General features: G+C 32.1%; 2 protein-coding genes across 4 annotated transcripts; one reads left to right on the top strand and one right to left on the bottom strand.

Annotated features, from left to right (window-relative positions):
• Window positions 1-1052: 1052 nt before the first annotated feature.
• LOC123893162 lies at window positions 1053-4524 on the bottom strand. 3 transcript variants are annotated; one of them, XM_045943083.1, is made up of 6 exons: window positions 3876-4524; window positions 3635-3764; window positions 2963-3113; window positions 2128-2215; window positions 1526-1583; window positions 1053-1440 (listed from the first exon to the last, which is right to left on the bottom strand). In XM_045943083.1, exons 2-6 carry the CDS (start codon window positions 3722-3724, stop codon window positions 1375-1377), a joined length of 453 nt encoding a protein of 150 aa, XP_045799039.1. In that variant the 5' UTR covers window positions 3725-3764; window positions 3876-4524; the 3' UTR covers window positions 1053-1374. The 3 variants fall into 3 exon arrangements, with proteins under 3 accessions (XP_045799039.1, XP_045799041.1, XP_045799040.1); XM_045943085.1 differs by having other exon boundaries at window positions 4421-4524; XM_045943084.1 differs by having other exon boundaries at window positions 3635-3798; window positions 3850-4390.
• A 5415-nt stretch (window positions 4525-9939) lies between these two features.
• Window positions 9940-12425, top strand: LOC123889421 (probable xyloglucan endotransglucosylase/hydrolase protein 32). The gene is made up of 4 exons (XM_045938764.1): window positions 9940-10235; window positions 10338-10438; window positions 10697-10914; window positions 11686-12425. The coding sequence occupies exons 1-4, from the start codon at window positions 10040-10042 to the stop codon at window positions 12050-12052; spliced, it is 882 nt and encodes a 293-aa protein (XP_045794720.1). The 5' UTR covers window positions 9940-10039; the 3' UTR covers window positions 12053-12425.
• The last annotated feature ends 721 nt before the right edge of the window (window positions 12426-13146 follow it).

Here is a 13146-nt window from a genome sequence, read left to right as displayed (position 1 = left end):
TTGGGTACCCATGGTTCTATTTTCCTGAACCGAAACCAACCATTACAAGTCAGTTCAAACCGCGTTTTAGACCCGCGGACCCGTTCAACCGCCAGAATCCGACCCAGTTCGGTTTTTTTAATTCGATTATGGTGGGCTGGAGTATTCAAATACAAATGCACGTGATTTTTATTATATTATTCTATTGTTGGTGGAGTATATTCTATTTTCTCTTTGTAAGTATAAATTCAAAATCATATTTGGCTATTTAGAAATAATTAGCCCAAAGGAAAAGGCTTAATTAGCCCATGCTGTTGTTGAATGCAAGTTTCGAACTAACAACCTTTTGGTTGAAGAAAATTCTTCAAACCAAGAAGTCGTCTAAAAACTGGCAAATATGATTACCCGATGCTGAAAGCTAAAATTTGCCAATAAAAAACACCAATAAAAGTAAATAAAACTAATTGCATATTATGTTATTTTGAAGAAATAATTTTTTAATCATATGAAATAAACCTTTTAAACAAAAACAGATTTATGTTCCTCAAGCTAATTGTCACCAAACATAATTCTACCACCCTAGTTCTATAGAACAACATATTTGGTCGATCAAAACTAACAACAATGGAGCAGACAAGTGCAGAGGAACCATGCAAATATGAAAATTAAGAGGAGCTCGTTAAGAGCATTAAAGCATGATTTGAATCATGGATTCATGTGCAACAACTGCAGAATCATTGGAAGTATGTAATACGACACTCACTTTGTACATGATCCAACCGTGAAAGAAAGGACCGATTCTCATGTCGGCTACCTAAGTCCATTGTATACTTTTTTTAAGCAAAAGCTAGAAGTGCAAAGGCATTATTATGAATTATCAATTCAATTAAATTCAAACGCAACAAAGGACGCCGATTGAAGAATGAGTGACGTACGACTCTGAGCCATTGGGCGGTATATTGTATAACATATAAGCAGATCCTCCAAGCCCTTGGCTATTATTTTTACATGACTTGAGTGTTTTTAAACTTGCGATTCTCGTCAAATACTAATACAGCTGCATTGGAAAGCTATTGAACAATGGTGTGAATTCAACTTTTTGTTTCAAATTCCATCAAAACATTGAGATTCCCAACTTTGTAATCATTGAGAATGCATTCAAGTTTAAAAATGTAAAAAAAAAAAACTTGAGGATGAATGTTTAGCCAGTCACAAACGACTCCAAAATCTACGTTGTGGCAGGCGGAAATTGCTATTGAGCTTATTTGTGCTGCTAACAAAACCATTCCATGACTTCAATCAATCTCACCTTAAAGGGTCTATTTCAGTCTCAGCAATGTGCTTGCAATGGCCTCTGAGCACATAAACTCATGCAAGATGAAATTTACAGCAGAGTTACCTATTAGCTATTTCAAAGAGACCTTCGTCTTCCCAAATTTTAACAAAATAGTCTACCACCGCCTGCATAACCCAAACATACCAACATAATTTTTTCATATAATGCATTCCCAAATTTGAAAAGTAGAGTGCATCTTAAAGAACTTACAGGTAATGGTATAGGCTGATGGAAAGGTTCTCCATAGAAAAGCATGTCTTCTGTCAGGCTGAAACAGATGTCTTGGTTAATTTGGGTAAACATATATTGATATTCAAGATTACGTAAAACTTAGAGGATGGATTACAGTCGAAAATTAAAAGGTGCATCTAGGACCTGCCCTTTATAAAAGCAAGAGTCGAGCTATTGGTACACAAAGCCAATGATGGGGGCTATTGACAACATGTACAGGTTTACTGAAGTAAAAGTTTCCAATTAATATTGGCCAGCCAGACAAATAAAAGCATGATATACATGTATAGTGATTAAAGACACAGTAAAGAGACAACTTTCATTTTCTAAAATACGGAATGAATTCACAAAGAGGTCAATAAATTTGTTCATAGCAATCTTGATTGTCCTAAAATACATAGACAACTTACGTGATACGATTGCTCTTTCCAGTTTAGGTTAATATGGAAATTAGCAGTCTATCAAACCCGAAAGAAATGCATGAATGAAGAATTCCCTTTTATTACAGTTGATCAAACAGCCCCCCCTATTTTTTACAGTCATATCATGAGGATGGATGAAAATCAGAAATATGCATATACCATATAGTTGAAGCTTCAGGTGGTCTCTGTATTTTTTTAGACCGATCACCGACCCATTCTTTCCTCATTTGATTCCATGCAATCTCAGCTGCACAAGAACAAGAATATACCTGAGAATATTCTAAGAAGAGGCTTATAACTGGACTGCATTTGACACTGAAAAATCAATCACTAAGAAGAGTCTCGCGTGAGTCAATATTAAGATACGTCAATGTTTTTAGCATATTTATTATTTCATATTTCCTGAATGGTTTCAGCCTTTCAGAGATCGTCCGATCTGGAAGGGATGATTAATGCCAGATATTTCCACAATTTGTGGTTACATCAGGCTGGGTTAGCAAAATAGATACTTATATGTATATATTTGTCAGGTGCAATGCAATTGTGTATCATATTGAATATAGAGTAACAAATAATACATCCATGTGCCAATGCATCTCAATTTTCACATATTCTTTTTTTTCCTACTAAGAACCCACGGACATACACTATATGCAAGTTGCCTCATGACTTACCAAGGAAACAAAGAAAAACAAACAAAGGACTCTAAACTGTTGCACTGAAAATTTTAAAACATTCTAAGTGAGGAGAAAAACAAAAACAATACTTTGAGACATGCCAAACCTATTTAAAGTTAAACACACACAAACACACACACACACACACACACACACACACACACACATCAGTCTTGTCACCGATCTGTCTAAGATCTATGTGGTCACAAGATACCCAAAAAAACTTGAGCATGAAAGAGATTTTGTTTACTAATTTAAGCTAATTCTTATTTTGTTAAAGCAGAAATATCGATAATAGATATCAGAAAAGGACATACCAGGGTTCACATAGGCTTCTTTCCCAGTCAAACTATTTTCGTTGGCATCACGCGAGGCCCCTGAAGACTCACCCTGATGGGCATTTGAACTACAACCGGTCAGTTCCATCTCTATGGAGAGCTTTATAGCATTGCCTTCAAAACCACTAACCTGTATAGAAAGTATATGGAAAAAAGACTCTTTATTAGAGGGAAATCTTTCCTTCATGCTATATGAATATAAAATTATTCCATGGCCACAACATACGCCATTCCCAAGCGAAAGAGCTTCTAGTTAAGCGATTGAAAAATGCAGTGCCATTTAGGCCTTATAGAACTAAAATGTCTACCAGTTGGAGGCCAAATGAAACTATACATTTTCAGCATCGAAATTCCACATTCAAAACTAACAAATTGTAAATACAAAGTTTATTTTTTTAATACCAAACTTTTCAGGAACTAATAATTCCAGAAAGAATGGAAAAAATATCAATCAAGAAATGATTTTACTCTTGTGAAGTAAGTCATTCACTTTACTGGATAAAGTAAGCTATCTCAAGTCTCAACCATAGAGGAATAAATCAATAGTTGATGTAACATGCACATACATAACAAACCATAAATGTTTGGCAATACAAACAGTTTATTATCTCATCAACTATTGAAATTACTTTATTAAGAAGCATTTGTTACCATTGGAAATTCCACCTTCATTGTGGTCCTCCCCTGGCCGCATAATTGCGGCATTTGGGTTGCCTTCATTGCAGCCTCCAACACCTTCATATGGCCTATGTAGTGTTTATAAAGCTTGGGCAACCCTCACCTTACAGGCCGATTTTGTAAGGACGAGTTAGTCCCAATATAAAAATCTAACAGTTACTTACACTCGGAACATTGTGTGAAACAACCAACTAGGTAATTCTTGTAAACTTACCGACTTTCCTGGGTTAAGGGAAGCATCCCTTCCCTCACTCACAGGGCAACAATGATCATAATGAAAGCAAATATTAGGATTGAAATTCCCCCAAAATGGATTTGTTGCAGTTGGGATATTCATGCATTCACGCGATCAATCACTATATTGATGATCATTGAATTCAAATCAGACAATTCACAAAATATGCAAATTTTGACTTTTTTTTTTCAAAAACCCAAAATACCAATCACAAAATCCAGACGATCCAATCTTGAACCAACAATCACTGATATGCCGACTACATGAATTCAAGATATCGCAACGACAGGAAATCTTGTTACAATACATGTACATCGATGATGAATCACTAATCATCCACAAGCTGAATACAACAATTGAAATCAAACACACAACAATAAATAAATAAATAAAATCTATAATCTATATATAATAACAAACAAAAACAAATTAATAGTGATTGAACAATCCGCGAAGAAGAGAAATTCAATGTTTATAAGATGAATTGAGGAATTAGAAAATCGAAAATGGAAAGAAAGAAAAACCTATGTGTAAGTCAGTACTGTGGAGTGAACTGTACTGCGTCGAAGCGAGCGAGGGAGAGAACAAAACAAAAGCGTCTTCAAATTGAAATTTTGGCTTTCCAAGAATCAAATTGAAATAATTCCGAATTAAATTAAATTATCAAAAAAAATAATAGACCAATCACAACCAAATTTTTCGTCACGTCACTCTACTTAATTCCACTTTCTTGATATTTTCTCTCAAGAAAAGAAAAAATCTGAAAATAATTTCTTCAGCAATAAATTATTTATTTTTATGAGTTTTGGTATTCGTCTGTATACTTTAAAATCATTCTTTTTTGTCCGTGGTTAATTTTGAGTTTTGATTTTAGTATCAAATGTTAGATCAGCTGTTAGTTGGCTAATGGAAGTCCACATGGTGTTGACATGTTGGATTTCATTGCCACAATGCAAATGCAATGTAGGGTTAAATATGTTTTTAGTATTTTGGGGGACTTTTAAAAATAGTCCCTATATTTTTTTATTATATTTTTAGACCCCCGTGTTTTTTCCGTTTCCAACATTAGTCTCTACTGTGAAATTTTGGTTAACTGAATAGACAGAAAATGTTACATAGATGCCACACAGATTCATTTAATAACGTGAACGCGCAGAAACAAAACATTAAATGAGTCTGTGTGGACTATTTTTAGAAGTCCTCCGAAATGTAGGGACTAAAGACATATTCAACCTTACAATGCAACTCTAAAGAGATTTCTCGGACTTATAGGTTATTCTTTATTGAAAGTGTATTACACAATAATCACGAGAGACTTTCAATAAACATATTTTATTTCACACAAAATCATATAAAAACGGTCTTTCAACGTTAAAATCCAAATTTTTGATCGAAAATATTATAAAAATATTTATTCAAATCCACATATTCAATGTATTTTTCTACAAAACAATGTTACCACTAACAAAGAACACTTTGTAACCATATTCATCTCACCTCCTCTACAAAACTCTACCATATCAACCACACAAACATTTTAATCACTTGCCAAACTATACAGTTAACTGAAAATAGTTAATAAAACTACTTATCCAAAACACTCTCAAATTAGATTACTCTTTATTGATCAATTGTCCAAGAAAGTCAATTTAATTGTCTGTCACACTTTTTTAAAAAAGAATTATCGAGTGTACTAGTATTATTTCTCTTACTTACATTAATAACTATTTGCTTCAATTAAGGGCCTACATGTGTTAATTGCAACTCCTGTTTGTGGGGTTACCATTTTTTTTATAAAATGACAACCAGATTGGAAATTTGACTCTTTTGATAAATAGAAAAATATATAATATGATTTAACCATTGATCTGATGAGACATTTAAATTGTGTTCAATTGGCTTAATCAATTAAACTAAAAAAATAAAGTAAACCACCCTAAAAAAAACTACTCTATATTTTTCTAAAAGATGGAAATTGAACCGGAACCGCGGTTCAATCCTAGTACAATTCCTTTATGTAAAATTGAGAAAAAATCATCGTTAAACTATGATAACCCATAAATCGATTGATTCTTAGTTCAACCGACTGAATCGACCGGTCTAGTTGTGACAACATTGATTCCAATGACTCATGATTTGTTTATAACTTGTTCATCAATAATTGTTTATGAATTTACCATGTAATGTGAGTTTTTTTTTTGACAGTACCATGTAATGTGAGTTGTTTACTCTATAAGTGGTGAATCCACAGAAATGTGTAGAGCTAGTTAGTTGCTACCAGCCATAGCTCAATAAAAGCCTCTTGTGTTGTGTCATGTGATTTTGTGGTTGGCTTCGGCTTCGGGGGTAACATGCCTTAATCAAGTGCATGCATGTACGGTCACACTCCAAAGCCAAATATTCTAACAATATACTTCATCCGTTTCAAAATATAAGAAAAAATAAGTTAAAAAAATTTAATGTATTTGGTTAAATATTTTGATAAAATACATTCATTTTTGTGATCAACTTTTACTTATATTTTGGGACGAATGAAGTATTTAAATAGAATAAAGCCTTACTACTTCACCGTCACCGATAAGATACACATAAAAATTTGTGAGTAGTTTACTGTATTTAACAACTAGCGAAAATTAGACTCATAAATAAATTTGTAAGTGAAGTAAATATTAGTTTGTAAATTTACTAGTTTTTTTTTTACAACCTTGTAAATTTACTAGTTAATAGCATAAATTTGTAATATTTACGACCTAAAATTTTTTGCGACCTTAAATTTTAGTCAACTTATTTTGATTATCCAAATTCTCTAATAATCTAGTTATTTTTTGCATATTTGAGCAAAGAGAAAGAAAGAAACCTAAAACATTGAATTCAAGTTGTTAATGAGTTTATGGCAAAAAAAAAGGTTGTTAATAAGTTATTTTTAGGACGAATCGTTCGGGAGAATCGAAATTCAATTCTTTGTGAAAATAATTATTAACAAAATTTTACTTATCTCGCGGTTGAACTCTGAATTATTGAAACTTTAGAAACTATAAGATTCATAAAAATAAAAAATTGAGCATTAATTTTTTTTTATATATAGTAAATGCTAATTCCACAATGGTTTATGGCAAAAATAGTCTCCATGCCGTCACCAAATAATAATAAAACATTTGGTTTCACATTGGATAGAATTAATTTCACCTCCCATCAAACCTCCTTTTAGTCTATGTCATTGTTAATTTGGTTATTGATAAGACAAAATCAATTTCATTTTCAAACATCACATTTAAGCCAACCCAAAATAGCTTTTATTTTAGTTATACCAAAAAACGTGGCATTGACGTGTCATAAGTGTAGCTCAAATGGTAGCTGCCAGATATATTATTAGAGTGACTGAAGTTCGAATCCCGAATTCCACATTTAAATATGTGAGATCTAACACCAGACTATTTGGGAAAGAAAAAAAAAAGTGACATTGTCATTTGTCAAGGAATCCATCAACTAGTAGGGGAAAAAAGAAACGTTGGAGCAGTAAAATCTAGCATCTTGCCCCGTGTCATTTATCATCACAATGCCGACAAAGGATTGTCTGAATTTGAATTCATCCTCTTTATTTTTAAAGATGATCAATTTATCTCTATAAGTATAAAATAAATTTTTATATTAATTTATAAGCTTTTACTAATTTTTATATTATTTTTTTTATAAACTATCTTGATAAATTTATAATAATATATAAAAATTTATTTATTTGCATAAACTATTTTGCATAAGCTTTAAAATAAGTCAATTATATCCAAACGGATTCGAAATGTATATTATAATAAATAACAATAATAAAGACAATAATAATAATAATAATAAATACAAAAAAAAAATTAAAATTAAAAATAGTAATAATGTGGTTGGTTGTGATATACGTGGACTCATTTCATTTCCTTCATAGATTGAAGGCTGATTAAGATTTCAAATATCCGTACCATCATCATCATCATCACCAAGTATTATTCTACTTGTTAATCAATCATGCATATGCCCCCACTAAAAATCAAATCAAGCTTTGAAGGTCCATATTAATGGATAGTTTCTGACCCACCACCCCCTTCATTGATGAAGTTCACAAGTATAAACACACCGTTGCTCTTGTTTGATTTTAAGAATTGACTATATTAGAATCTGTCCCATGATATGATTTTAATAGTGTTATCTTGTTTCATCATATTCAATTATTCATTAGTATTTCTTTTGAAATATATTGTTTTCTTGATATATTGTTTTCATCGTTCATTGATTGTCTTATTTTGGCATTTAGCTACATTTCTATACTCTTTTTTTTTTCCTTTTCTTTTTACACAAGTAAATCATGTTTAAGCTAGGAAACCCGATATGGCCAATATTAGGGCCGGTCTCGAATATTTGGAGGCCCTGTTTGAAAATGTAAAATGGATCTTTAATAAAAATATAATTTTTTTTAAAAGTCATTCTCTATTTAAATTGTAAATAACATAAAACAATAGTCATTATAGTAAATAACATCTAAAAGCGACATATTTTAATCAATGACATTAAATACATCTTCAATCTAATACCATTATCAACTTTACATTTTCTTGGGGAAAAAAAACTTTCTTGTAATGTTGCTTATTTTTTTTACAATCAATCGCAAGTTATTTATAAAATTAAGAGTGTGTTTATTAAATATTTTATTTTTTTGAGTTATAAAATATTTTTAGTAGTAACAAAGTCATTAATTTTTTTTAGATATATAAATTTTTTAATATACCGATATAAACAATTAGAGGCCCTAAATGTTTGAGGCCCTGTGCGGTGGCTCACCTTGCACACCCACAGGGCCGGCCCTGGCCAATATACTTTTATTATAACCAAATTTAAAAATGTGAATTTTACTTATATTTTATCGGGAGTAATCGACACAATAAAATAAATGAATGGAATGATAAAAATAAAATTACAAGAAACCAAAATGAGCTAAATGGTTAATCTATTGCTTTCAGTGATCAGACAAAAATACCTGTAGCCTTAAATGAATATCCCGTCAAAAAAATGGTGCCTTAAATGAAGAAGAAAAAGAGCAGCAAGAAATTTAACAAGTATAGGCTATGATCTAGTTGGACTTAGAAAGCCATGCAAACACAAAGTTAAGATGCACATTTAAGGCATACCCATCTACCCCTTCTGCATCCCATCATTTTTTTTTTACCTTTACAACCAAACCAACAGGTTTTCTGTCTATGTCAAAAAAAAAAAAAGTTTTCTGTCATAAAGAGATTGGGAAAAAATAGTTGTAATGTGAAAAAATAAAATTATTTTTGAACTGCAAAAATTTATTGATAAGCACTACAAGGTACAAGATGTACCTTTAATTGAGTTTGATTTTGATACACTTTCAATAACATTCTTTAGTGATTGCAATTAATCATATCCCGATTTTTAAAGTCAAATAGTTTTAATGATCTAATGATTATAGTTTTTTTTTTTTTTTATAATCATTGATGATTATAGTTGATTGACAACGTAAAAAATCTTTAATACAAGTAAATCTTAATTTAAATGTCAATGTATATTTCATATAATTATACGTGAATAAAAAAATAGACGGATAACTAAATAAAACTTAGATGAGATGACACGAATCTTTTCTAACTTAACTAAGCTCCCGAGTTCGATCTCTGTCTTGTGTATGCAGCAGTGTTAAAATTCTTACGAAGAATATGTCATCCATTTTAGGTCCCACAAGGCTAGAGAAATTAGCATCTGCAGTTGCGCGCAAAGGATATCCGATTTACCCAAAAAGTACATAGACAGAAAACAAGTTGTGCCTAAAGACATAATTGAACGTTATCCAACAATTAAAGATCTTTCATTTGCTTGGTAAAAAAAATAGAGATCTTTCATTGGTCTACACTGATCTATAAATATTTATTGAATGGAGTAAATTCATATCCTTCCAAAATTTCAATGTCACCACTAATTCTTAATTTGGGACCCACTTAATAACTTTCTTATATTTATATCAAACTCACTCCCATACCATTCTTCCATATGACACTTACTTTGATCACTTCCCCTTCTTTTCACTCTCACACACAATAAAATAATTCTTCTTTTTGCTAAAACTTTACCACTCACTTTTCTTCATGGCCCTCTTTGTAGTTGCTATCTTAATCTTAATGACATCCTCAAGTAATGCCTATTGGCCACCTTCACCTGGTTACTGGCCAAGTTCCAAGTTCAAGTCTATGAGCTTTTACAGAGGTTTTACAAACCTGTGGGGCCCTCAACACCAAAGACTAGAACAAAATGCATTAACAATTTGGCTTGATAGAACCTCAGGTTCTGAATTTGATCATTAGTTAAACATGTTTTCTCTTATCTTTATGCTACATATTATTGAAATTTAATCAACTTTCACTGTTTTGTTTATGGAAAAAACAGGAAGTGGTTTCAAATCGGTTCGTCCATTTCGATCTGGTTACTTTGGTGCTTCCATTAAGCTTCAACCTGGATATACTGCAGGAGTTATAACAGCTTTCTATGTAAGATGTTGCAACATGACATGCACGTTTGATTGACTGAGTTTGAAGAATTCGCGATTGTATCATGATTTTGTTGAAACTCCAAAATGCAGTGTTTATTAAAATTATAGTGGCCTTTTGTGATTGTGCTGATTGCTGAACTTACTGCCAATTCAAACATGCACTATATTTACCGACTTGATTTGAAGCTTATACATTTTGTTTAGCTTAATAATTACTATTAATACTTATTATAACTAATGATTGGTTTATTGGCAGTTATCAAACAATGAAGCACATCCTGGTTACCATGATGAAGTGGACATTGAGTTTCTAGGGACAACATTTGGAAAACCTTATACTTTGCAGACCAATGTTTATATAAGAGGGAGTGGAGATGGGAAAATTATAGGCAGAGAGATGAAGTTTCATCTATGGTTTGATCCTACCAAAGGTTTTCATCACTATGCTATACTATGGAGTCCTAAGGAAATAATGTAAGTCAATGTATAATTTAACTGAATTTATGAGTGTGTCTGAATGTGAAATTGAATGCATAGATTATGAATACTAGTCTGAAAAAGAAGGGTAGTCAGGGTAGGGCACACCCTAGTTACTCTTGAGAATTCTGACCATTGATAAAGATCGGACAGTTGAGACCGATTTTTAGAACTTACGATGTAAACTGTTCCATTTTGTCAATGGTTTGGATTAGTGACTAGAGTGACTCATGAAATTTCTTGCCACATGGAATCTTTATTTCCAAGATAAGGGATGAAGAGAATCCACACTGTAAAGCTTGGATTGTATAGGTGGCATTGTTTGATTGGTTAATCCACTTTGGCATCAAAGTTTAGGCAAGAAGACTGATTGATTATTGATATTGTGGAAAATGAAATGTCTATAATTTTTTGAAGTGGAAAATGAAAGGCTAACAATATCATTTTCTCTGAAATAATAAAGGAAGAAGGCAAATACGGATTTGACAGGATTAATATTAAAAATCATAGAAATGCAAAATCACAAGGTCACATGAATGGCACAAAAAACACCACATAGAAGTGTGGGGAAACAAATATGATAACACCCAACTAATGAAAAGATATCAAAAAGTAACATTAATTTATTGATGGAAGGGTTAAACTATACTCTTAGTAATGGAAGGGTTAAATTAAACTATACCATAACATAGAAATTATTATTAATTATTAATATATAGTATAGTAATAATAGTAGCTGCTTTATATTGACATTGAATTACGTGTCAGATTCCTAGTGGATGATGTGCCTATAAGGAGGTACCCGAGGAAGAGCGACACAACATTTCCTATTAGACCAATGTGGCTTTATGGTTCAATATGGGATGCTTCATCATGGGCAACAGAAGATGGAAAATACAAAGCTGATTACAAATATCAACCTTTTGTGGCAAAGTATACAAATTTCAAAGCTAGTGGTTGCACAGCCTATGCTCCTCGTTGGTGTCATCCAGTTTCAGCCTCACCATATGGTTCTGGTGGATTAAACTCACAACAATATAATGCAATGAGGTGGGTGCAAAGATACCATATGGTTTATAATTATTGTCAAGACCCCAAAAGAGATCATAGATTAACACCTGAGTGTTGGGGTTAAAGATAAAAAAATTATCAAAATTGTGGGCCAAGAGAAAACACTGTTCTCTTGTGATCTAATTTGTTTGTTTGTTTGAGAAAAGTTTTCTTTTTCATTGTGGGGGTGACTTGAAATGGGTCCACTATGACTTGAGTGTCCAAGGGTCTAAGTACACGAGAAAATTTGGAAGATTGTGTGTGTGTGTTTATTTTTTGTCTTTGTCACATCTTTTCTATTTGGTGTAAACCAAATGGAAAAAATAGAAGAGGGAGAGAAAGGAATAATGTTTGTCAATGTCCAAGAAAAGCAAAGTGGACAATTATTATGTAACGGTTGGTAAATGTGGCACTGTTGGTTGAGTGCGAATATTATAAGTATACTCCTCACTTTATAACGTTATTGTCATTTTAACGATGAAAACGAGAACAGCATCATAAATAAACAAGCAAGACATCTGACATGAAACTTGGTAATCAATGTCATTTCTTGAAAAATGTCCTTGGGTGTATAAACTAAAAAGATCACATGAATTGTGTAAAGATCGTGGACCATTGGTAGTACTCTATAAATTGACATATGCTAGTATAAATGTTACTGTAAGTTAAAAAAATTATAGGTAAATGTCAATTGTTAATTTGTTAAGGAGAATGAGAATTACTGTACATTGTAAGTTGTTATCATCATCATCATCATCACTAATTATTTTGTTGGTTGATATGGTTTTGCTTTGAATCATGCAAAATTGTTAGCTATTTCTCAAAGATCAGAGTTCGCCTAGTATGTTGTCTACCATAGATTTATCTTCAAGTTTGACTCAAACAACCCTGTTTTTGATTCAGAACGGTGTACAATTGTGTCACTCGTATACGAGTATGATATGGCGTCAAGACTCAAGAGCCTTTCTTGGTCTTTTTTCTTTCAATCACACTTTGCGTGAGGATGTGTAATAACTGTGCAGAATGAATGGTTAAATTTAATACATCTTCATACTCCCCAAAAAGCTTCAGTCGTCCTACCCTCCCCACTCCTTACTTAGATTGGCCATATTCTTTTATAACCTCTCCATCCAAATCCCTCATTGATCTCCTTAAAACTCAACTATTCCCACCTATCCA

Source organism: Trifolium pratense, linkage group LG6 (assembly GCF_020283565.1).
Source record: "Trifolium pratense cultivar HEN17-A07 linkage group LG6, ARS_RC_1.1, whole genome shotgun sequence".
In the NCBI taxonomy this organism is placed as follows: Eukaryota; Viridiplantae; Streptophyta; class Magnoliopsida; order Fabales; family Fabaceae; genus Trifolium; species Trifolium pratense.
The sequence above is the reverse complement of the archived record's forward strand: the minus strand, read 5'-3'. Positions and strand labels throughout refer to the sequence as shown.

Excerpts from the sequence above, each read along its gene's own strand:
- LOC123889421 (XM_045938764.1), top strand. The coding sequence starts at position 10,040 with ATGGCCCTCTTTGTAGTTGCTATCTTAATCTTAATGACATCCTCAAGT. Across the intron at positions 10,236-10,337 it reads TTGGCTTGATAGAACCTCAG|GAAGTGGTTTCAAATCGGTT; the intron begins GTTCTGAATTTG and ends TGGAAAAAACAG. Across the intron at positions 10,439-10,696 it reads GAGTTATAACAGCTTTCTAT|TTATCAAACAATGAAGCACA; the intron begins GTAAGATGTTGC and ends GTTTATTGGCAG.
- LOC123893162 (XM_045943083.1), bottom strand. The coding sequence starts at position 3,724 with ATGAAGGTGTTGGAGGCTGCAATGAAGGCAACCCAAATGCCGCAATTA. Across the intron at positions 1,584-2,127 it reads CCTGAAGCTTCAACTATATG|CCTGACAGAAGACATGCTTT; the intron begins GTATATGCATAT and ends CATCTGTTTCAG. Across the intron at positions 1,441-1,525 it reads ATCAGCCTATACCATTACCT|GCGGTGGTAGACTATTTTGT; the intron begins GTAAGTTCTTTA and ends TGGGTTATGCAG.